This window comes from Miniopterus natalensis, chromosome 22 (assembly GCF_054644295.1).
Source record: "Miniopterus natalensis isolate mMinNat1 chromosome 22, mMinNat1.hap1, whole genome shotgun sequence".
Taxonomy (NCBI): domain Eukaryota; kingdom Metazoa; phylum Chordata; class Mammalia; order Chiroptera; family Miniopteridae; genus Miniopterus; species Miniopterus natalensis.
Window position 1 is genome coordinate 3,310,474 of NC_142102.1, and position 26,801 is coordinate 3,337,274.

Below are 26,801 nucleotides of genomic sequence, written 5' to 3' on the forward strand. Positions count from 1 at the left end.
TTCTTTTTAACTGCCACTGGCTCTGCTACAGCACTAACCCTGATTAACTTTGCCCCACCCTAAACAATTCCAGGAGCTTCGAGCCTTTCTATTTCTAGTCCAGTATATGTATTTTTTCCTTTCTCAACACATTTTTAAAAAGTGAAGTTGCTGGATATTGAAGATTTTACTTTATGCTTGATCTTTAAACGAAGGCCCCAAAGTCATCTGAACTACAGTCCACCTGACTACTAAATGTAAACGCGCAGAAGAGAGATGCGTCTAGTAAACCGGAACCAAGTATGCAGGATGCCACTATGAAAGATGTATACTACTTATAATATGTACAAAGGTGGCAGGCTTTATTTGAATATGTGATGACATCAATTGAAAAAAGTTATCACATTAAAAGGAAAATGAATGCTCTAATTTACTATAATAAAAATGTTATGACTGCAGAGGTGCGCTATCAATGTAGCACAGGGAAAATGCCTATTCACACCATCCTAACAACTATTATAATCACTTTGGATTTCCCCACCTTTTTACTTTCCATGTGCGTATTTTTTGCATAGTTTAAAATTACAACTAAAAAGGAATTCAGTTGAAAATTTTAATATACTTAATTTCCTATTTTGAATACATTGCTTTCTAGCTGCTATAAATGAAGCTGTAAAAGACCTTTGCACGTTCTAGTTCCTTCTCTGGGAGAGATTCCCAGAGATGGGACTAGTGAGCTCAGAGGCATAAACACTTCTGTGACTTACTGAAGCATCTGGCCAGAATCTTTCAGGAAAGACTGTTACTAATTTACAATGTCACAAGCATGCACATTTATTTTTAAATCTTTTATTAATCTAGCACAACAGAAAGGTGCACAAAACAAAAACCTAAAGGTCAAGGATTTACCATCAAGTGCACATCCATGTAACCATCAGTCAGACCTAGAAAAAGAATACAGCCAGAGCCATGTCAGTGTCTACAGCTGGGCCCCCAACACCCCTCCTGTGGTTTTACCATCCATCTACGCACGCATCGTTAACACTATAGTTTCCTCACCTGCTTTTCAAACTTTACATAGACAGAATCATTTAGTATTCGTATTATTTTCTTTCATTTATATTACAATGGCAAAATCCATCCGTGCTGAGGATTACTGTTAGATTTTCTTCATTTTCACTGCATTACAATATTCCTTCAAACATAATTTATTTACCCACTCTATCGTGGAGAGAAATCTGGATTACCTCCAGACGTTGGCTGTAACATATAATGCTACGCACGTTCTTGTACATATCTCTTGGGGCTCATATGCATTTCTCTACAGTATATAAAGATGAGTGGAAATGCTGGGTCACGGAATACACATTTCTCCAACTTAGGTAGGTAATTTCAAAATGCTTGTACCAATTTGTACTGCCATGAGTGTATGAGAGTTGGGTTTAACCATAGCCTTGTCAACACTTGGTATTATCTACTTTGGTTTAGCTGTTCCAGTAAGTGTATAATGTTTGTGGATTTAATTTTGTTCTTCCTTGCTTACTGAGATTGAGCATCTTTTCACAAATTATTATTAAACACTTAGCTTCTTTTGTGAAATATGTTTTCTTATACATACTTTTAAAAATTGAATTTTCTTCTTTTGATGATTTGTAGGTATTCTTCACAAAAAACTCTCTGCTTATAACATGTACAGACACACCTTGGAGATATTGAAGGTTCGGTTCCAGAACACGGTAACAAAGTGAATACTGCAATAAAGCAAGCCTCAAATTTTTGACTTCCCAATGCATATGTAAAAGTTGTATTTATATTACGGTATCAACTTACGGTATCAACTATTAAGTGTATAACTGCATTATGTCTAAGAAAACAATGTATATACCTTAATTTTAAAATATTGCTAAAAATGCTAACCATCATCTGATCCTTTAGTGAATTGTCATCTTTTTGCTGGTCCGGGGGTCTTGCCTCGATGTTGATGGCTGCTAACTGATTTTGGGGGGTTGGGTTGCTGAAGGCTGGGGTGGCTGTGGCAATTCCTTAAAATAAGACAACAATGAAGTCTGCCACATCAAGTGACTCTTCCTTTCACGAAAGATTTCTCTGTAGCATGAGATGCTGTTTGAGAGCATTCTTCCAACAGACCTTCTTTCAAAACTGGAGTTAATCCTCTCAAATTCTGCCACTACTTCATCAACTAAGTTTATGTAATATTCTAAATCCTTTGTTGTCATTTCAACCATCTTTACAGCATCTTCACCAGAAGTACATTCCATCTCCAAAAAACACTTTCTTTGCTCATCCATTAGAAGCAACTCTTCATCTGTTCACTCTAATTCTAGGGTCCAATCTTCTGGGGTCTCAACCCAAAATTAGAAGAGTATACTAGGCTCTCCCAATTCTTTGTGGGCCCTGAACTTTGATCTCTCTGTCCCCCTAGATCTCTGAGGCTGTCATACACAGCTTCTTAGACACCCCACTGTGGAACTGGCAAACACCACCTGAAGAAAAGCAACCATAAATTCTGGGCTCATGTCTTTGAATCTCTTTGTCATTCCCTGAATCTTGTGCCAATGACTCATCATTATCTAGTTAGTTCTCAAATGCTTTCAAGCCGATCTTTAAAATATTCTGCCTAAGTCCAAATGACCAAGTCTGCCATTATCACAGCAGAAATCTGATTGCCTTTCTTTTCCTTTTTTACACCTCCATTTTAATTTTATTTATGAAAGTTTTCAAATCAGCCAAAAACTATCGTTTCTATGTATCACCTTAATATTAGAAGCAATAGTTCCCAAAATATGTCTGATATAACATTAACACTGAAAGACACTTTTTCATTTTTTTTAAAAAAGGGAAGGGTTGTATTGTGAAATCACTTTGAGTAAGCATACAGGTATGTTTCATACTAAGTTTGAAGATTCACAAAATAGGCTCGCATTTTAAAGGCTCTGTTAAGTCCTAGAGTGAAGAAACCTATTTAGTTTTATTTAGCATGTGATCCGCAAAACACAGAGATAAGTCTGACCTCCTTTTCATACAGATCCAAGAAAAACGCTTTGAAAAATGCAGATTAGATAGCATACCACAGCTTTTAATATATTTTCTTCTAAATTTCTCTGGGAATTTTAAATGTTTAATCTTTTTATTCATGGAAACTTTATTTAGGTTTAAAAATGTTTAAAATATTTTTTTTGAAACCACTAAACCAAAATGGCACCGCTATTGAAAATGAGCTAATATATATTCTCTGACTCTTCCTCACAAAAATAACATTTCTAAAATACCTATGATAAACCACTTATTTGGGGGGGGAGGGGCAGTATTTATAGCACTTTAAATCCACATATGCTCTAAGTATTGCACAGAAATAACTACTTCCAGTTGGCATCTGAATTAAGTGATACAAGGTGTCTACTTAGATGAATCTAAATTCACATGTTAAAAAGTAGTTATAACATAAACGTCATTCAGAATATAATCCAAATAAGCAGAGTAAGTAGACTTAGACCGAGTGCACGTAAATTACGTGTACAAAGGTATGAACCAGTGATGAATCAAGACACCCAATCGTGTGTTGTAAATGTTGAGATGCACAATGAGAAACACGATTTCTCTGTCTACAGAAATGCTTTTAAATAAATCACTAGGCATTTAAAATATTTTAATACTTACCTGAAATTTAAATTTTAATAAAAATTCATGTTCACTAATGATGATTAACATGATTATTAACACTAAACATATTAAAATAGTTGCCTAGGACGGGGGAGGAAGGGAATGGTAGTGGAGCAGAGGTATAAAAGGGACACACGAATAACATACTGAGATGCTCTGTACAAACCCACAGTTAACATGCTTAATCTGAGGACTGTGACTGATGCAACCCTCGAAGTACATGGAGAAAGTTCACATTAGGATGATCACAAGTCTGAGTTTGAAATTACCAAAGGGAACACAGAAAACTGAAGAGCAAAGACAAGGTCTAGATTTAAAGAGAGAAAAAAAAAAAAATAAGAGAACCTGTTTTCTAGGAGAAAGAACAGTGTTTACAATGCCAGAGGGATGAGCAAAAATAAAAGCATGGGGAGAACATCTTCCAATAAATTCCATGAAGAAGAAATAATTCTGGAAATGAAACCAAGACGCAGTTAAAATTAACATTAAATGAAATAGGAATGATTGATTCCAGCCTTAACCAGGCTGGAAAGTAAAAAGGAGAGCAAGATGGACAGTTCTGGGGGAATATAAGCATCCATGAAAAAAATGTAACATGCAAACAACTAAAACAGAGTTGAAAAGACACTATAAATATTTGGAAATACACATGCAAGTGTAACAGCCCTAATAATTGGTAAGACCCTTATGAATCGTTCCACATTAATTATCTGTTTAAAAAGATCCTACAACAGTTTAATTCCATTAAAATAGCAATTAACACAGTAGCAGATATAATTAGGCACTTATTTCTACTTTAGGTCACTATATGTTTTGTAACTTGTCTTATTAATAATAATGCCTGTTTATTTCTTTCTCATTATTTTAAATTAAGTTATTCAATCATCTCCATAGTTTTCCTAAGGCCTACTACATTTTTGTGGAATGAGCCAAATGCAATCGGGACTTTTCCCTGTAAGAAATCTGTTTTCAGATGTCTCCAGGAACACACAATAGTATTTACAAGCAGACAGGGAACACCTGCTCTTACTTTCGGAGAACTGTGACAATAATCGTAGAATAAGAGACCCAGATGACTTAACACGATGATAACCCAAAGGGATACAGTTATTCCTATAACTCTGACACATGTGCCGTATTTTTGTCATTGTAAGATCATAATCTATCTTTACCAGCACTTCCAGGCAGGGAGACACATTTATGATGTGGGTCTAAAGTACTAGTCATCTCGGGAGGGGTCCCAAAGTAAAAGAACCAACATGGCTGCAACCATGACAAAATGTGAATGTTCTCCATGTGCCACCAAAACAGATCCTTAAGAGGCGAACTTCTCAATGCTCTCTGACTCTCCAGAAGTAAGCTCACCATTTCCTCACCTTGAAATCTGTCTGACAACATTTCATGCCATTGGAAAATGTATCTGTAGCCTGTTAACGGTCTAATTTTGGTGAGAACAGATGACACAGGAAGCTTCTCCTTAACGGTTTGCTGTAGAAATTGCACTAAGGCAATTTAGTCCTTAGAAAATAACAATGTCTGCCACGAAGGGGGCACTCAATAAATATTTGAATAAATGAGTAACTGAATTTAAGGCCAAGGTGTAAGGACTAAAACAGGAGTTATCAAAAAAATGTTATGTATCCGTAAAAAGTACCCATCAGAAGGAAGTTAAATGTACAAAGGAAAACATCCTATATGCCCATCTTTTCCTCGTCTGGTAGGCGGCCTTGTCTGAGGGACAATATTCCTCTCACCTCGGACAGGACAGATGCCCACAAAGCGAAGCAGTGGAATTCACTCACCAACTGGGCTGCTTCCAGCTCCATTCGGCACCGTGAGGTCTGAAGTGCTCAACATCCCACCTGCGACCACAGAGAGAGGACAAGGCGTGAGTATGGGCTGGACCCTCTCTGCATGACTACGAGCTAAATAAGCAGAGGGAGCCCTCACTCCATTTCTAAAGAACACAAAAATTAAAACCAGCCCAGTCTGAACCTGGCATTGATGTGTTAATCTACATAGAGTAAGTTATCAGCCATCATTACTAAAAGATAAATCATAAGAATACAAAATAATAAGACAATATAAATTATATAATAATTAATAAATAGTAATACAAGAATAAACTCTGTTTCCCATACTCACAACTGCAAACCTGCTTTTGCCCACCCCGTATATAAGCTCACCTAGTCAGTTCTGGGTGTGTCTGCCTTCCTGGGTATCATACGAGATAGTCCACATCGATAAGAATGACAGCAGTGCTAATGGAGTACTAATAAATCCAGGACACGGGAGAGCAGATGCGCATTACACTGAGTAAGGCAGTAAGTTAAATCCACTGCAAATTTCTGCTGAATTAACAAACAAATTCCAGCAGGGAGAGATGCAAGAAACACTAACTCCAATCAGTTAAGTCTATTCCCATATTTTTAACACGCATGGCCCACGCTCAACTTTAAATCTCTGCTCATGTTATCCTAATTAAATGTTCTAAGCTTATAGACGGCAGGTTGCATATACTGTTCCACTGGGCCTGACACAATGCTAGGGCCACAGTAGATTGTCAAAAACAACCTTGGAGAGCCAGTTATGTAGTAGTTATTCTTGCTTATTGAAACAATAAAATTAAGAGTAGCAGCATTAGGAGCTGCTTATGTTACTAGCATTTCGGGTTTTTACCCTTTCTGTTAAAGAGCTGGCAGAACAGTTACCGCCACATACCTGCACTACCAGTGCTGGGTGGTCTCTGCGGGGCGCCAGGGGACACATTCCTGTGCAGCGCAGCCTGAGGTGGAGAGAGCATGCTTGAATCTGCTAACGCCGAGCTGGCTGCCAGAGAGGGGGACACGAGGGAGCTCCCTGGGTTAGTGTAGGACAGGGCATTGGGGCTGCTCACAGGGACTGTGACGGACATCGAGAAGTTCTGAGGCGGCAAACCAGGCTGCAAACAGAGGACAGGGAAGGGAAAACTGTTAGTTTCACTTCCATCTATATTGAATTTATTAACTTAGGAACTTTAATGTGACAAGGTAACTCTAGTTATTAAAAGTAGAGGATGGGGGTAGGATCTTACTAAATCAACTTGTAGATTTAAGCTATTTTCTTTAGAATTACATTTAACATGAGTAGGTTTGAATGCGAGCCTTTTCAATTTCTTACATATTAATACGTACACACTAAAATAATGTATATAGTATATATTTCGAACATTCATAGAGATGAAAATTAGAGGTCAGAACCTAATATTAAAGTACTGTTGTCAAATTTAAACATTACAAAATATATCATGTTACCAAGTAAGCATAAATTAGCACTTTAATGAAAACCAGTGTAATAACATTACATTTCTATTGGGAGATTCCAATTATAACAACGGGGGGAAGTACGTACAAATATTATAAATTTAATACATAAAATTTCAGACATTATAAATAAGCCCTGGTATGATTTAAATGACTGACATTCTTAATGGACAAAACTAAAAAGAAAAAAGAAAAAATCAAGTTATATATGTAGCACAATGCAATCTGAATGTAATGAAAGTGAAAAGAAACAATCAAATTAACTATTGACAAGCTAAGTTGTATGATGATTACAACTATTATCAATACTCTCTTCCTTCCCCCCAAAGTATTCCACACCCCCTTTCAAATATTTTCCGTTTTCCTCTTTCATGCCTCCACAGACCATGTTCAATGTTAACCATGATAAATAACAATCCTCTTTATAATTTAAAATGAGAGAGAAAAAAACTTTCCTCTTCAGACTTTTTAAAAGTGATTTGCAAAGTAAGGTAACACTGCTAATTCAAAGTTGGAAGAATATAGTTTATGTACTCTACTCAGTTTATTTCAGGTAGAAAATTGTAATTCATTAACAGATAAAAACAGCAGATATAAGATTTAAATTTTTTTCAAAGGTAAAACACTTTTATTTACACAGTATTTCTGCAGTTTAACGTTAACTGCATTGTCACCAACATCCATATGAGGTCAGAAGGGATTTTATTTTTTATTTGCTACTGTTTTTGGTGTGTACTTTTAAAGAGCAATGATGGTATTAGCACAAAAATATCTCCTTAAGTCTACTTTTCATGAGTGGCTGGTACAGTGTAGGACTACTTTGAAGAAATAATCCATGATGCATACTTCAGAGCATAGTTTTAAGAAAATTAGCTCTGACAATGAAATACATATCAGCATCAGAACCAATCTGTTCCACGAGGCCTACCATACATACATAGCATTCGAAAATCAGATTCAGAACAGCTGCCTTAAGGAGCTCTTGCCAATGGGGCTTCCAATGAGAACTCTTTGAAGAGCTATCAAAGGAGCATGAGCCCATTACGGTCAGAGGTATGAGCATGGAAAATTTTAAACCAACTATCTGTTCTGCAACTAGTTTAAGAACACTGCTTCCTTAAATTAAAACAGAACCAAGGCTCTCTTTTCTCAAAACCTACAGAAGAAAAGCACAGGAGTTTGGAGGTCCTGCTGCCAAGTGGTTTAAGGACATTTACATAAAAAAGCCAAATAGTAAGCTACTACTATTACAGCAACTATACAAAATAATTAAAAATAATTTTGAAATGCCAAATCCAACCATTTTATAATTTATAGTCTCAAGATCTATTTAAAGTACATGAAATATTTTTTTAATAAGTCACAGGAGGGAGAGGGAAGTCACATGCACCCTACAGTTAAAATCATTGAAATTTAGAGCTGGACGAGACCTCAGAAATTACGTGAGGCAACTCACTCACTTTACAGATAAGGAAACTGGAATCCAGGACGTTGTACGTAAGCAGCAGAGCCTGGATTGGAATGCTTCTCTGCACTTCTATGTTTAAGGCACTGAATGTTGAACTTTAAGATTTTAGCAATTTATTCTAAAGTTCTATAAAACAAAATACTTTATTGTTGTCATCACCCACTAGGAAAATAAACAAGATGTATGGCCAATCTCTTCATGCACGAGTTAAAAGCACAAACCATACTGTAGTTAGTACTCACTGCGATTTTATGATTCCGCATCATATTATCAAATTCCTCATTAATTTTTTTATATTTTTCTTCTGTATGCGGAGTTAGCACATAGGAGGTGTCAGGGTCTGGGCTGTCGCACCCTCTGTGCTCCTTCTTGTTGAGCGCCTAGATGACGAAGTTAACAGAAAGGATCAACAAATAAAAAGGAGAGGTAAAGCGAAAGTACTTACAGGGCCTCGCTTGAAAATAAAATCACTATCTTCATTTAGTTTGCTGAATCTGTCCTCCGAGAGTGGACTGTGCTCAAAGTAATCGTCAGCATCAGGGCTCTCACAACCATTAAGGCCTTTCTTTCTTAAGGTCTGAAATACAATTGGAAAATTCACACACACATCATACTAACTTGCCATGAGTTTTTTGTAAAATTTATTAAGAGAGCACAGACTGAATGGGCTTATACAAGAGCCACTGAGGTGGTTTTAAATGATCACGGATGCTCCCTGATTCTTCAGGAAGGCAAACCTTATAGACAGAAGCAAAATCGATGTCCACACTGTGCCTTAAGAGCTAAGGAATATTCATCTGTCTGGGCTCTTCGTTTCCAAACTTCCAAGAGAATACTAGTGAATTACTCGCTGCTCTGACAGTTACCACCCAGTATGACTCAAGCCTCATCAGCATATTGGATGGGCCAATGAGGGTGAGAACTGAAACAGAAATGTATCAAAATGATGCTTTGAAAAGTTATGACAGCACCTTTAACAAATGAACATTTCAGCAACTTCATCTACTGACTAGTTTATCCCAGTTCCCAGAAAGATTCAACGCAACATCCCAGTAACTCTTAATTTGTTCTGAAATACTATCATTCTTTCATAACTTCAAAGTGTAAAACTCAAATACATATTTAATATATGACCGTAATCGCTTTTTCCTATGTAGAATGAACATATTAGTGACTATATGTATATGTATATTGAATCCTCACCCGAGGATATTTCTTCCATTGGTTTTCAAGGGGGGGAAGAAATCTCGATGAGAGAGACACACACTGATCAGCTGCCTCCTGCTCAAGTGCTGACCAGGGCCAGGGATTGAACCTGCAACCGAGGTACGTGCCCTTGGCCAAAATTGAACCCAGGACTCTTCAGTCCGCAGGTCCACGCTCTGACCACTGAGCCAAACCAACTAAGACAGCCTTACACATTTTCTAAATTTGTAAAAGTAAGTGACTCAGCATGTATCTTCCCTGCTCTCTTTGTAGCTCTTCCTATGGAGCTCATGGATTAGCTTAATCCACTGAAGTGACTTTCTGGAGAATTTTCATCAAAGCATCCCCTGAACCAAAATGACTAAATATAGTACAAATACAGTGCACGATTGGTTTTCTAACTTTTAATCTTTTTTAAATGAAATGAAATGACTTGTCCAGTATTTAAAACCAAGGGCTTGACAATCTATGGAATACTAATTTGCTTCTAGAATGTCTATATTTTTTAAAATCCTTTTGGGTCTTATTTCAAAGTAGAATTACTGGGTTTAACAACTTAAATAGCTTTGAGATTTGATTTTCCTGCCAACCAAAGGAAACTTTTAGGAAGTTAAAATTTTCCAGGTAAACCTACCTCAAAGAGCTAATTTAATTAGGAAACAGTTTGATTAATAGACTAGCACTAGATAAATTCATTAATAATTAAGTTGGTATCCTTTAAAACATGACTTGCACTAATTGTGAATGTTTATTTTACTCCTTTTCTTTAAGAAAAGTAAACACAATACATTAAGATTTGAGATTTTTTTTCTTAGTTTCTCTGAAGTCAAATTATTTTAAAAATCAAACTTACAAAATTTGTTTTTTCATGCTTAAAGAATTACAAGAAATCAGTATAGATTTCTTAGCTTCTCAAGTTATTAGGTATGCACTGGGAATCCCCCCACAATGCCTGACACCCCACTGCAATCACTGACCACAAGCAAACAGCAAACACCACAGCTGGCTCCCCAACGTCAGCCCCACAGCTCTGTGTTCTCTGGGTCTCACTAGGCGCAGGGACTTTTATGTGTACTTAGCCATAAAAGGTCCTGTTGTTTAGAACTAAACGATGAAGACATGCATCCTCCCCCATCGTGGTGGCAAGTCCATGCCAAAGCTTACAAGTTGCTATCTGCAGTGAAGGTGTTAACACTCAGAATACTGGTGCACAGTGAACTCTCATAACCTGCACAGCCCTAGAAACGGAACAAATATAGCAGGTGCCTACACACAGATTTTATCATGAAGCTGCTGATTTATTCTAGCCTCAAATCTCCACATATTTCCCCTCGAATTCATATATATCTTCAGACTAGGTAATTCATAGTCTTGTACTTCCACTAACAGCAATCACTAAATACGTATCTCTTTGAACATTTTTTTTTAATTACAGAGAAAAAGAATTTGGCCTTTGTTTAATAATTACACACAATTTTTATTCTACAACAGCAAGGTTAACCCTACTTGTACCCCTGAGGACGAACAGCGCGCTGGTATCTCCAGCCCTGCAAGCCTTCACTTCAGAGGGGTTCCTGTCACTGGGAGGGAATTTGAGAGTCTGTATCAGCTCTGCCCATAGATAACAAGCTAATGTACCTCTGCTGCACAGCCAACTTGTCTTATCACTAGAACATGAAGAGTTGTTTTGAGGACCCAACTACCATAAAAAGACCTTTTCTGTCTTCTTTATCATTACCACATAGCACAATAGTAGAAGTTTCTCTTGTGTCACTGGTACTAACAAGTGGAATGCTGTAATCTATTAACAAGGCCAGGCGAGGCGTATAAAAAACAGTCTAGCTTCAGTTTTTTCACGTGCTTCAAGTGAGCCACAATAAAAACACTTGCTCAGTGAAGAAAACAGCTGGAAAAGTCACCACTTAGAAGTAAAACTATGGAACTGAAAGTACTCAAAAGGTATATATGTTTGGTTTTGAAACGCACAAGAAGCTCATCAATTACTTCAACCCACACTATCGCCACCCACCTTAAATCTCATTCCTGTGGAGCGGGTGAGCAATAAATGCTCCACAATTGCTGGCTGAATGGATCATCAGTCAGATCTAGCACACGGTATAAACGAGTACTTGTAAAATAAAGGAATTATGTCTTAAGTTCCAAGGAACTTAGACTATTAGGATTTTTTTAAGTTGAGAAAAGTTCTCTTTTTCCCCCTTTGCAATAATCGTTTCCAATTTTGAAAGATACTTCTCATACTTTCTAGACAGGTTGAAAATATATACAAACATTTAATTTTTTAAAATTATGAGAAACATATAAAGAAAAGGACATCAAAACTTATATCAAATTCAGGGATTATAAAGTGGACGCCAGTAATTCTCAGGTCAAAAACCAGACTGGAACCAGAGCCTCCCACAGCTGCCGCAATCACAACCCTCACAGGCAGTGCATCCTAGCTCTGTGAGGACAACTTCCTCAACTGTCTTCATAGGTTTACCACAGGCATACATAGCCCTAAAACATAATTTAGCTTTGCTTACTTTTAGATATTATGGGAATGAAACATATACATTATTTTTGTCTAGCCTCTTGATAGGCAATATAGTACTTTGTCTTGCCTCTTTCATCTATGACAGTCACCCACAGGGTCGCAGAGGGTTAGTCTGCTCGTTTTCAGTGAGCACTGTGTTACATCATATAGGGTGGGGGGTCACCCATTCTACCGCGGACAGACCACTGGAGTTGGTTCGGACTTCTGGCTGTTATAAAAGTGGCACTATGTACACTTTTACAGACAGTCTACTGCATATCTGCACACACTTCTCTAGGGTGTATTTCTAGGGGTGAAGTTGTTAGTTCATAAAATGTTGGTCTTCAGTTATACTGGACAATGCCAAACTGTTTTTCAGTAGTTCTATAAACAAACAATTTCCACCTGCAATGAGGATTTAATTTGTATTACTCTGATCACTAAGAAAACAAAGCACATGTCATATCTGTTGGCCATTTGGATTTTCTCTTTAGTGAAGTGCCTGTCAGGTACGTTGCCAGATTTTCTAGTGAGCTGTTTCTTTTTCTTACTGCTTTATAGTCATTTTTTTTTTGTAATCAACATAAGTCCTTAGCTAATTTTATGCACTGTAAAAATCTTTTCCATTCTGTGGCATGTTTTTTGAATACTTGTCTTTGACTGAAAATGGGTCCTTAATTTTAATGAAGTCAAATTTATCAATTTTTTCCTTTACAGTTTTCCCTTATGCAGTAATTTTTATGTCTTGTATAAGAAATCTTTCCCTACCTCAACATTATGAAGATATTTTCCTATGCTATCGTCTAAAAAGTTTTATAATTTTGCTTTTCACATTTAGGTTTATAGTTTTTGTGGAGGTGGATTTTTGTCAGAACGCAGAGTTGCACAGGCTCTGCAGCTCAGGAGAATTCTCAGGGCTGCATGTGCTGCACTGCAGCACACGCACCTGTACTTTTTTCCTTGGAACACAGCCTGCACCCCACTGCAATCGCCCTTCCCCAAGTGAAGCACATTCTTCACAGGAGCCTCACAACTTCTGGAAACCCATCATAATTAATAGATAACAGTCTATTTTTAAAAGCTATGAACTTCTTTTAAAATGCTGATTATCTGTCGCCAGATTAGTATTCTTGTAACAATTACTTGACTACCTTTTAAACACCTCTAATGGCTGCCCAGTGCCCACAGGACAAATGTCAAATGCCACAGCCTGCCATTCAAGGCCCCCCATCAACTACTCCCCATCGGTCTGGTCTCTGCCTTGCCTTTGTTACTCCCCTATACAAACTCTTTATTCCTACACGTATTATCCAGTTTTCCTAGCACCGCTTACTGAAAAGATCTTCCTTTTCTCAATTTTTCTTGCACTTTTGTCAAACATCAATTAACCATATATGTGTGCTTCTATTTCTGAGCTCTCTATTCTGTTCCACTGATCTACATATCTATCCCTATGCAAATACCAAACTTTCTGCATTACTATAGCTTTACAGTATATCTTAGAGGTGGGACATCTGGCTAGAACAGCTAATCGGCAATTTCCGTCCCCTCTCCACCACACAATTAGTGCACTGGGAGTGGGCGGTGTGAAGGCATGTTATCTAAACCAGTACAGTCCGAATTAATTTTAGGACATTTGCTGGGAATTCTGGAACAAAACTGATCTCTAAAGCTTTATATCAGTGCTTACAATATGGCATCCACTAGCCACATACGGTTACTTAAATTATAATTAAAATTAAAAATTCAGTTCCTCACAGTTGCACTTGTTGTATTTCAAGCAGTCAGCAGGTACACATGGACAACCGCTACCATATTTAATGGCACAGACAAAGGACATTTTCCATCATCAGAGAAAGTTCTACTGAATAGAGCTGCTTTAGGTGACGCTGTGTGCACATGTAAGGCTGGGAGCTGTCACTGTCCACACAAGGAAGCCAGCATCAGGACAGAGCTGATGCCTGATGGAAGGCAGAAACCCCGAGCCCGCTTTAACACAGGCTAATCTCTACCACACTGCTGGATTGTTATGTGATATAACAAATACCCTTACTTTAAAGACCAGTTTCAAAGACCAGTTTCAGTCAGGTCTTCTGTTGCTTGCAACCAGAACAGCCTAACTAATATGGACTAGTTTCAAAATGCCTTCACGGACATTATTGTAACTGAACCTCAAACGCGATGAGGTTTAGAACTTTAATACTATTCCCTCTTCCTATTAAACACTGAGCTTACTACCTGGGTACCATAAATATTCAATAAATAACTGGTTAATATAGCCGAGAAATGCTTATTACAATACTAATTATAGAAACTTACTCTGAATTACTATTAAGTGAATATCAAATAAGAGGATTTGAGAATTAATACACCTTTCACAAAGCACCTAAACACCCACCTAAACCCTTATTTTCTGTCCTACAGAACAAGACTGATAAATTTCCTATACCCCAAAGTAATAATCATTTTTAAAAACTTAATTCAACTATACAAATGTGGATAGCAATAAAATATTTTAATTATATAATATTATGGGATAATCCTATATGAACACTGATGGCGTAATAAAAGCCCACTGAATTTTAAATTCCTGTACAACTACTAGTTGCTATTTCTATGTTTCTTTTTGCAGAACATAAATACTTTTAAGGTTTTCAAGATAAGGTTCTGGAAATAACAACTCAAGCCCAGAAATTACCAAAAAATAACAAATGAGTTATATGAAAAAAAAAATTTGTCTACAAAAACAAAGCACTGCAGAAAAATATTCTCCACTGAACTCCAAGAGGCAAATTCCAATATAAATAATCATGCTTTGGTTCATTCTCTAAGACTCAGGCATGTAGCTTATTTACAAAGTTAACTGCTAACTTCATAAACAATATTACAAGTTTACCTTCTGCTGTTTTACTGCTAATGAATTAAATAAGAACTTCAAGGAACAGTCTTTGAGTAAAGAAATATAATCACATGTCAATGTGCCTACATGTATTACTCTTCATAGAATATCCTTATGATATACAAGTATCAGAGCACACGCATTGAAAGTTGTGAATCAATCCATCAAACAAAATTATAAGGTACGTTTATTTTTCCAAAACATAAGAAGTTCACACACCATCTAGAGTTATTTACAGACACAGCACTGACTGTATGACTGTAAATTAAAAAGTAGAGTTACAACTAATCTATGCCTAGAAGATAACCCTCTTTCTTTAGACTAGAGATCCCCAAATAGATTCTCTCTCAGAACTAAGCTACAAAAATAACTTCAAAATAAATATAAAAAATATTCAGCTATCTGCTTAATTTTAAATTATGTGTTTGAATGGCCAGGTTTTAAAAACTCCATGTCTGCATTAGCCACCTATTTAGAAGAGAACTGAAATATCATGGACTATACACATCTCACTTCACAGGCACACACAGAACACTGTTTTACATGTGGTGAGAATTCTGCTCTAAATGAGCTTCTAGTTCTAATTACACTATAACGCGTATATGCTGAATGATTCTGATTTGGAGGGAAACATCAAAATCTTGGGATTCTAAGTGTCCTGAATCCTTCTGAAGCATATTCAACAAAGGGACTACGTAGTGAGACAATAAAATAGCCAACACATCATCTTGTTGGGAAAACAGCAGAAATGTAAGCCAGTTACCACTATATTCCCAGTGTCTGGCACAAGGCCTCATACATAGTACAATATCAATGCTATGAATAAAAAATGGAGAAATAATTCATTTCATTCAATATTTTTACCCTTTCTCTTCCTTTCTCTCTAACCCCTTTCAAAAAAATTACAGTTCAAATCTAACACAGTTTATAGCTTGGAAAAGTACAGGACAAAACCTAGGCAGCTAGTCTATTAAGCTCTTTCTGTAGCTACCCAAACTTCAGGAGAAAGTCACGAGCCTCACACGCCCCTTTGGGATCTGGTTTACTTCTCAGGTCTCAGCTATTTCCGCTCTTCACACAATACCAAGCTGACTTTAACTCTGTAAAATAACTGTGCCATGTCTCACTTCCTCACTTCCACGTAAGCTTCCCCCTGACCTAGAACACCTTCCTTCCACCCCCTTTCCCTCCCCAACCCTGTCCTTTATCCTTTAAAGGACTCAGGTGAGGGTGTCACCTCTAGACAAAGTTTTCTCTGATCTCTGTACCCTCCTCTCACTGGTCAAAAATTTGGCCAATGTATCAAAGAACTTCCAGAGGAAAGAAGAACAAGTTATCTGATCATCAGTACTAAAGCACTCAATCCCTGACAGAGATAAAAAGGACAGGTATTCATCAATAATCACAAGATATGCATCACAGAAATGTGAACTATGTTATAAAGTAATATATATCACCCTTTCCCCACGATCTCCTGTGTATACATCAACAACATCAATCTCTGACGGAGAAAAATCTAACTTCAAGACAATAAAAATCACATGTAGAGATGCAGAGTTCCTGATTAAAAGCACATAATGAAAACCAATAGTTGTGTGATGAGTAATAGTCAAGCACACAGCAAAATAAAAACTGTGAGGCGGAAATCGCAAGAGCTACGGTGACTGCAGTGTGGCGCGGGTGTGGGACACGTGGAAGAGGGGCCGTGAGGACTGCCAGCCTCACCCCATGACCCACTGCCCCAGCTGGGGGTGTCAGCTACACAGGAGCTGGGCAGAGGCTGGAGGTGGGGCAGCTCGGTCTGGTTCTTCAGCGCTCTCATTACCTCCCTGCCCCTCCGCTGCAGCCCTGTAAACACCGCAGGCCCTGCCACTCCTCAGCTGTGCCTTACACGGAGAAGAAAAGAATCGATTGGCTCAAAGGGGGTCTCTGAGGATATTATGCGTAATACACACTGTCAGGGAACCTTAACCAAATCACACCTCTAGTTCTTTAAGGTCAGCCCTAGATAACCTCAGGAGACAAAAGTCATTTATCTTTCTTTTCTGCTCAGCTGAGGAACTGGAGTCAGCTCCCACACATCCTCACCAGACCCCTTTACTACACTCAAAGGAGCACTCACAACCGTGCAGAATTGAATTGAAAGGTAGCCCATTAGAAACGTGTTCCCTAGTTTGCAGTTCACAACAATATTAGCATACTATTCTGAATTGCTTTTAGAAAGGTCTTGAGCCCGGCTGGCGTGGCTCAGCCGTTGAGCATCGACCTAGGATCCAGGAGATCGCAGTTCAATTCCTGGTCAGGGCACATGCCCAGGTTGTGGGCTCGATCCCCAGCAGGGAGCACACTGGAGGCAGCCGTTCAATGACTCATCATTGATGGTTCTCTCTCTCTCTCTCTCTCTCTGAAATCAATAAAGATATATTAAGGAAAAAACACGTCTTGAGAGTTACAATTTCTGCTTGCTTACTGCTTGAAATTATTTCAGAAGATATTCTTGGAAACAAAAGTATTTTAAAAGCTAGATAACCAAGATAACCAATGTCAAGAGACTTCAGGTTAACCTGGAGGTTTCAGTCTCACTGCACTTAGGAAAAGTTAATTCAAGTTAATACCAGATTGCTCAGGCGTCTTCTCAAGTTTCTGAAAATCTCACCTTAGATTTTCATTAAGTTCTCTGGTGATGCTGCTGGTCAGGGTACCACACTTTGAAAACTACTGATTTTAAATAATATACTCCTGGAATGATCACTTTTATTACCACTCATTTTTATTTAGTAATTGATAGATATATCTTACATTGATTTCTTTAAGATACATCTTATATTTATTTGGAAATCTCATACTGATTATTTCTAAATTCCTTTGTAATTTGAAAGCAGGCAGGGATTACCAAAAAAGCATCCTGTTTTCTTTCTTTAGAATCCAAATTATCATCATCTTACTTATCACTGTGCCTCAATTTCCTCAACTGTGGAATGGGGTCAACAGAGGGACTTAATAAGAATGTAAATGTAAGCCCTTAGAAGAGTATCAGGTCATAGTAAGTACTTGATAAATGTTATCTATTATTCTTATTACAACTATCCTCACTTATCTTCTGTTCATTACTGAGGAAAACTTACCCATGTTTGCTACATGTTATACACATTACTGGTATAGGTAGACAATCTTATCTATCTGTGGTGAAATATTCCAGAGCTCCAATGGATTCAGTCAACGGGGGCACAAAAGCAGGAAGCAATGTCAAAGACCCAGGTTCTACTGGCAGTTCTGCCACTAAATAACCACATGACTCAGCACAAAACATTTAACTGGGCCTCACTTTCTACTTCTAAAAAAGCTTACCCTGGATATGAAGATCAAAGGAAATAATGTAGAATTTTTTTTTTAAGTACTGTAGTATTCCTGGGGTGAATAAAATATCTCCATTTGGGAACAGCTCACACGATACTAACAAGCAAGATAAACAGCCACGGCCCCTGTACTTCCTGAAATGACAGCGCAGTGATCTGAATCAATCACCACATAAGCTATTTACTGATATTCTCCAATGCCACCAAATCATAGCTATTTAAAAAATACTGAGCAGGAATATTTAATATTTCAAATATTCCTGTAAAGCCAAAAAAAAAAAAAAAAAAGATATGAAAGTAATTTCAGGCTTTCATTGTGTAGCAGCTGCTAAAATCCTCATTTTGTGCCTTTAGCAAAATATTTATTTTGATGCAGAGCGTTTCCATTGGTTCTGGGCTTTTACTTAGTATAAAAGCAGTATATAAATATTTTCAAATAAGATGTCATTTTAAACACAGTAGTGATACTCTCCATTTCAAAAAAATCCAGTTATGAAGGTTCTTATGAAGTTTATGTTAAAGATGACCTAATTTCCTAATGTGTAAGTTTCCATCCTCATATAGTTTCCTCAACACAGTGGGTATATATGCTTCCTACAAGACACTGCAGACCTTAATTTAAACTACGTGCCACTTAAAATATGTAAATGTTGACTTTTAAAAAGTAGATATAGAAATTTGTTACCAGCTATAATTAAAATGTTAAAGCTGATTAAAATCTTACAAAACGAGTTTTAAAATACAGGCAACATGATACAAGGAAGAACAAATCTAGAACATTGTTCTGTGGAGGGTTTCTAATACCCATGGCTAAACATTGAAAGGTAGATAAAAGCGAGTGTCAACGTCCTTCCCTGTATCTGTTTACCCTCACAATATTCAAATACCCACAACTTTTATATATTTACTACAGTGCTCCCACACAACATACTAGATCTGATTCCACAGGCCAAACACAGGTGCATCCCTATGCTGCAGACTGCAGGCGTGGTTAACAACAGACACCATCCTCCTTTCTCTTCACAGTACGTCCCCAAAGGGCTTGTGTGTAGGATGCAATAGAATTACATCTACTGAAGACTCCATTTTAATATATTCAAGACTCTGTCAAAGGACATTAAAGTAAACTCCTGCTGATTTTAAAGACTAACAAATATGCAACAGGAAATCGGTGAATTCAGGTTAGAGGCCTTATGAGAGCTGTTCACAAAGTTCTCAGCTCGTTGCACTGTTGCCACATTGCATAAGGAAACACACTGAAGTCCATCACCTACAGATGTTTATATGCCTCCGCTGAATGTTAATGTACTCAGCCACGTGAGACAGCGGAAGAGTCTAGAACATCACACACCAACATGTTAGATAGAAGTTTATAGATATAAAATCTTTAGTTGGAAAAAGTTGATCTCAATGGATTATAAAACTTGGGTAGAAAGAATAGTGTAGTGGCTTGAATTAGAAATCTCTAAATAGCATCACTTTGCAGAGGCCACAGCACACAGCAGCCCCTCAATTATTTTTGTCAAATGAACAAAAGCACACTTTGTCAAAAAGTGTGCTTCCAATTACTACAACTGGTTGAAAGGAAAATGTATGAAAAAAGGAAAAATACTTATAATCGCATTCTAAAAATATCTTTAAATGAGGTATTTGTAAAGCATTCTAAAGTGTCTGACCCATGGGACGTTCAACGTTAAGTATCTGTCATTATTCTTATCTGGTAAACTTAGCTAACAAAAACCTTTGAAGCAACATTAGCATAAGCCATGACCACAGCTGATAAAAAGAACTCAGACATGTATACGCTACTTGTGAGGTTATAGTTGTATCACCTTACATGTGGGAGAAAGAATATCTTACAAGTGTAACCACACCACCATTGTCTTAAAATGCAGGTTAACTGAATAAGTCATTAACATACAAGAAAGGAGAATTAAGCCTTATAATTAATTCCAGCACAACAAATTAATCCCTTATAATCAATTTTGTCTTCTAACCTTTGTATTTATGTAATTCAGAACTTCATAAAAATCTATTGGTAAGATTTATGTTCCCTCCTAAGAATTCTAATTAAAAAGGAAGTATCAAAATCCCAACTGATAATGGGGCTGCAGAAGTTTTCAGCCATATGGAAGCAGACTTTACATAATATAGGAGACTGCTAAGAAACGCTTGGATCTCCTCCCTGACATGGAATCTGTTGCTGACCACAACAGAGAGGAAGACTGAGGGAATCTCCTGAAAATCCTGGGAGGGCTAAATTAAACTCGATTCTTCATATTCTCTACGGAAGTACACTGTAGACTGTGCAAAACACCCCAACTCTGGGCCAAGAACAACACTGCTACAATAAAAGAGCAGAGCAGTTAGGGTTAAGAAGGTGGTTGCTGCCTTCCATAGTGAAACTAGCTTGAACATCTATTTGTTGACAGTATTAAAGCAACTCTATTTCTCTTGATTCAAGGAAGTGCAACTTTTTATAGAAATAGAGATTTTAAAAATAAGATATCATTTTAAACTAAACACACCAGGGATACTCCCCACTTCAAGGAAATCCAGTCTACTCTAAAGCTAACCCGAATGGTGATGCCCTCATTTACAAAATTATGATTCAAAATTCATTGTATCTATAGTGATAAGATATACCAAAAATGCTCAATGATATAAAATAATTTACCACTGATATAACTGCATTAAGGGGTTTGGCTAAAGATGTAACCATGCAGTTTAACTGAAATGTTCAGCAAAAGCCCAATCAAAATTTTCATACACATTCCAGGGGAGGTTCACCATAGTGAGTCACTTAAATAAAAATGGGCAAATCAAACCAAACAACAGAGATGAGTCCTAGCTGTAATTATGCTATACTTGTCCTCTTTTCAAACGACTAGTCAACTGCTAAAAAGTAACAATTTTTTTTTTTTGCAGTGATGATTACTGTGAAAAAAGGAATGGCTAAGGCAGAGAAATATAGGGACAATTTTAAACTCATTGTCAGAACTATAATATAATCTGTGGAGGCAAACAGGTTCCTATACAATAAAAATCTTTATCTTAATCTCAATTATTTGAATAAAATCTACATTGGAGCTTCATGTCTTCTTTTATAGTTAGTTGTGCATCATTTCACATGGTTTCAGTACTTTCACCAAGGAAATACCTAATTTATTGAACTAGTTTTCTAATATTACAAAACTAAGCCCAAGTATATATCTTTTCAATAAAGATCAAGCTCATATAAAGTGCTATTATGGAATATACATGGAAAGTTATCTTTTATAAGAATTTGCAAAGGGAAGGATATTGGTCCTCCTTTTCAAAGGTTTTGTTTTAAAACACTATTTCTGAATAGACAGGAATCATTCTTTAAAAAATCCCTTTTCTTTCTTTTCAGTTAATTAAGACATTAAAACTGTAACTTCATACTGTCCAAAGTGATGTTTCTTAGAATATTAATTTAAACACTCATAAAATAAGTAATCGTGGATGAGAAGGGGATATGGTACAGGAGCCTAGTTTATTTGGTCTCAATGAAGAGGGTATTTTATAGCATAAATGGTTCATCACACAGCAGCGATTAGATCCTTCTAAGAAATGATTTAGAGAAAAGATGTATCTATGACTGATTTATATTCTGTATGTAAAAAACAATCTAACAGTTCAAGTAATTAAATGAACGACTTAATTATTATCCGCAGTCCGGGCTGGCTAGAGTGTTACCTCGACAATATCCGAGTTGGTCCTGCTTTCGTGAGGCTCGTTGTACTCGGTGTACTTGAGCAGCACCTTGTCCATGTCGGTGCTGGCGTACTGGAACAGCTTGTTGGAACTGTTGAAAATGATGAGTGCTATTTCACAGTCACAGAGCACGCTGAGTTCATAGGCTTTCTTCATGAGTCCAAACTTTCTCTTTGTAAAGGTGACCTAGACAATTGAAGAAAAAAAGTGTACTTTTATTAAAAGTATCACTTGAATATATTAAAAGTAGTACTTGAATATAGGCTCCCTGAAAATGAGTCTTCCTAATACTGAGTCAGATTTCGAAGATGGAAAAGGTCCCTAGTTTCATGCTCCCCATGGGCCTCTACCTCCCCCCTCTTTGCCACAGGCCTACAGTCCTACATGTATCTGGCATCTCCAAGAGCTCTAGGAGGCAGCCTCCTGAGGAAGTATTCCTTTATCCTTGGCTGCCACTCCACTGTAGAAGGCAAAGAACCAGAAAGGAAACGGCTGGCCAAGTGGCCCCTTACCATCTAGCTTAAAATGGTTCCCCCCATCAGAAACCCCAAGTCCTACACAAGGAATCCATCACCATTCGGACTTCACCCCCTAAACGACTAAACTAAGCACATCTATTAATCTAACAGTATGTTCCCAAGCCCTTCTATTGCTCCCACTGAAATTCACAGTCTAGGATCAGCAAATTCACTTATGTCCTTTGAATGTTTCTTTCTGTATTTGAAACCTGTCACCTGAAGTCCTCTCAAATAGAGACCAACTTCTGCTTGTTCAGCCTGAAAGATACATCCTTTCTGCTCTGTAGTCTCTCTTCTCAAGTATTTTTCCTTCCTTCCCCTTCAAAAAGCCCAGATACCTTGAAGCTAAAGGCAGGACATTTGTACCACCCAAAAACTCTCCTTGTGGTGGCCATCAAGTGGCCCCCCCCTCCCCCGCACTGATAGGTATCACCTAACTACTTGTCTTTCTGGCCCTGCTCTTACTTTTATCTCTGGTGACTTCAGCATCCCGGGGAGGAGGGGGGACCACTGCGAATACTTTGGCCTCTCAGTGCCTTTATCTCTCAGCTTCCAAATGGCCTACCTCTACCACATGTCAAGCACCTACTCCTAAATCATACCTTTAACTCTGCCATCACCAACAATCACATCACCTCCAAAATCTCAGTTTTTTTCATTCCACTTTGACTGCCTTCTTTCCAGCTCTCCTATGTTGTATTATGTCTCCAGAAATTCTTTAACCTTTATCAAGTCCTCCTATCCAATTCACCACTTTGTCACTGTCTATTCTCATGCCCTTTCTTACCTCTTTAGATTCCATGACCCATCACTATTTTCACTTCCTTGCAAACACGTAACTTCTTTACCTCTCTCTCATTAATATACTTGCCTGGCACAACCCCAACCAGGGACTGACCCCTATTCATATCCCCAAGGATCCCCGTATCTTTATTTCATTGTTCAATTTAAAAGTCCATGGGACACTTAAGGTTTCTGGTCAAATGTGTTCAGGGAACTTGAAAGGTGCCACTCCATCCTAACAAGAAGTAAAAAGCGGAATAAACTGAAAATAACAACTCTTCTTAGATCCCTCAAAGAATTGAGGTGACAGGGAAACTTCTGCCCCCCAAACTGGAACCAGTACCAGGGTAAGAAAACCAGAACTATAACTGAGGAAATGCTGGAGGCTTAGTGTGGACAAGCATGAAAGTTAAGAACTCCAGGAGGGCCCGGCTGGGCGTGGCTCAGCTGTTGAGCGTCGACCTGGGATCTAGGCGATAGGGGTTTGATTCCCGGTCAGGGCACATGCCCAGGTTGCGGGCTTGATCAATGACTCTCTCATCATTGATGTTTCTATCTCTCTCTCCCTCGCCTTTCCTCTCTCTGAAATCAATAAAGATATATTTTAAAAAAAGAACTCCAGGAGGGCCCAGTCTCAGGGGACATGCCTATACTTTTCTGAGTTTTACCTCCCTCAGGTCCTCTACCAGGTCCTACTGGTAAAGATCAGAGAAAACCCCTCGTGCTTCCGCAGGGAGAGGGGAGAAGTCGCCATTTTGAAATGTGCCAGAGAATTCTGTTCTTAGCAAGGCCTGCCCTCAAGACAAACAATTTTACCAGAGCCTAACTGACGGGGGAAAGGGAAATACTCAGCTCCAGTCCCCTCTAGCCGTCCTACCCCACCTGAAGTTGGGGGGTGCACAGTCTGCAGGCGTAGGTTCACTGAAGACGGAGTCCTAATCACAGGGCCGCAGAACACCTCTCCCACCTCCACACCTCTCCACCTCAGTGCTAAGGCCCACGACTGCAATTCCTTTTACCTCGCGCATCACATGACTGGCTTTCAACAAAATATTACAAGGCATATGAAAGGGGAAGAAGCACAATTTGAAGACACAGAGCAAGCATCAGAAGCAGTGTCAGACACGGCAGAAATGTTGGAATTATCAGACCAGCAATTCAAAATAACTCTGATTAGCATGCTAAGGGCTCTAAGGGAAAAAGTGGGCAACATGCAACAACACGTAAGCAGAGAGATGGGAATTCTAAAAAAAAAATTTTTTTAATGCTGGCAATAAAAATGCACTGTAACATAAATGAACTGCCTTTGATGGGTTCATTAGCAAGATAGAATTAATGAGAAAGGAATCTCTGAGCTTGAGGATATATCAACAGAAACTGTAAATACCATAAGGAGAAGAAAGAGAAATAACAGGCAAAATATTTGAATCATAACATTTGAGAATTTCCCCCAAATTAATATCAGACACCAAACCACAGGTCCGGGAGCTCAAAGAACACCAAGCAGGATAAATGCAAACAACAAACAAAACAAAAACCCCTCAACATCTGAAAACAACAGCAAGGCATATTATATGTAAACGATATAAAATCAAAGATTTTAAAAAATCTTGAAAGAAGCCAGAGGGAAAAAGCACCGTATCTGGAGAAGTGCAAATATAAGAATGACATCCAAGCTCTCCTCAGACTGGGCAGGAAGAACAGCATGACACGTTTCAGGTGTCAAGGGGGGAAACCACCAACCTCAAACGCTGTATCTTGAAAAACTACTTCAAAAGAAATAAATACTTTTTCAGACAAACAATAATTGAGGAAATCTGTTGCTAATAGACCTGCCATGAAAGAAATGTTGAAAGGAGTTCTTCAGAGTGAAGGAAAATAAGACCAGAAACTCTGATCTATATAAAAAAAAGAGCATCAGAGATACTCTTTTTGCTGCTGTTACTTTTTTTTTTTTTTTTTTAATATACCTTTATTGATTTCAGAGAGAGGAAAGGAGAGGGAGAGAGAGAGCTAGAAACATCAATGATGAGAGAGTCATTGATCGGTTGCAGCCCGCAACCCAGGCATGTTGCGGGAATCAAACCCTGATCGCCTGGATCCTAGGTTGACGCTCAACCACTGAGCCACGCCCGGCCGGGCGCTGCTGTTACTCTTAATTGACCTAACAGATAACAATTTGTTCAAAATAATAGCAACCATGTATTAAAAATGATTACAGCTTAGGTGATAGCGGGATGCATGAGAGCAACAATGCAGGGCAGAGAGAGGGAGTTAGGAACACTTCGTTACACTAAGGAGAGTAAAAAAAAAAATAAGTATAACTGATATGAAAGGAGAGAAAACAGAACCATATAAAATGATCACTTTAAATCACAAAAAGCAGAAAAAGATCATCAGACAAAAATAAAAACAAAGGAGAGTGACAAATAGAGCACAGATGTGGGAGCTACTAATCCAACTACACCAACAATCAGCTTTAAAAGTCAATGGTCTAAATATAGCAATTAAAAAATAAAGATTGTCAGTGAGTAGGAAAACAATACCTAATAATAGATACTGTCTACAAGAAACCCACTTTCAATATAAAGACACATATAGAGTAAAAGTGAAGGGACGGAGAAAGACATACTCTGCTAACACTGATCAAAAGCAAACTGAAATACCGATATTAATTTCAGACAGAGAAGATGTCAAAGCACAGAAAATTACCAGGAACAGAGAAGGGCATCTGGGAGGCAAGGAGTATGGTGAATGCATCACTACAACAGAAGACTTCAACACCCTTCTACCAAAAATGCTGGAGAAAATCAGCAAGGACATAACTGGGCTCAGGAGTATCATCAACCAGCTGAATATAACTGTTATCTACCTCATTAGACGACGGAATACGCATTACTCTCCCGTTCACATGAAACATTCAGCAAGAGAGACCACGTTCTGGGCCATAAAACACAGCTTAAATTTAAAAGAACAGAAATCATACAATGTATGCTCTCAGGTGACAATGGAATTAAAACAAGAAATCAGTAATAGAAAAATAGCTGGGAAATCCCAAAACACTTGGAGATGAAACAGCACACTGCTAAATACCACGCCATGGCAGTGTTATAATTAATGCATTATTTATAAAAACAGGCAGTCGGCCCAAGGACCACAGTCTGCCATCTCTTGCTTTAAACCCTTATGATTTTAGGTCTTTATGTATCAGTACCGTTATAATTATCCTGAATTTTTAAGGGTTTACTGACGCTGGTACTGAAAATTAACTTCAATATATGGGCTTGGCAAAAGTAGGTTGACAGTTGTGAGTATGCAAAACAGAGCTTATTCTTGTA

General features: G+C 37.9%; 1 protein-coding gene across 10 annotated transcripts in view; it reads right to left on the reverse strand.

Moving 5' to 3' along the window:
- MEF2A (myocyte enhancer factor 2A) overlaps positions 1-26,801 on the reverse strand; it is an 82,463-nt gene that overhangs the window by 21,483 nt on the left and 34,179 nt on the right. For 7 of the 10 annotated variants that reach the window (XM_087829163.1, XM_087829167.1, XM_087829159.1 and 4 more), the window contains 4 exons: positions 22,145-22,348; positions 8,673-8,810; positions 6,382-6,601; positions 5,463-5,522 (listed from right to left, as the gene is read on the reverse strand). In XM_087829163.1, coding sequence (XP_087685289.1) covers positions 5,463-5,522; positions 6,382-6,601; positions 8,673-8,810; positions 22,145-22,348 — 622 coding nt within the window. Of the gene's footprint in view, positions 1-5,462; positions 5,523-6,381; positions 6,602-8,672; positions 8,811-8,875; positions 9,008-22,144; positions 22,349-26,801 lie in introns of all 10 variants that reach the window. The other 3 variants (XM_087829164.1, XM_087829166.1, XM_087829168.1) reach the window with 2 other exon arrangements.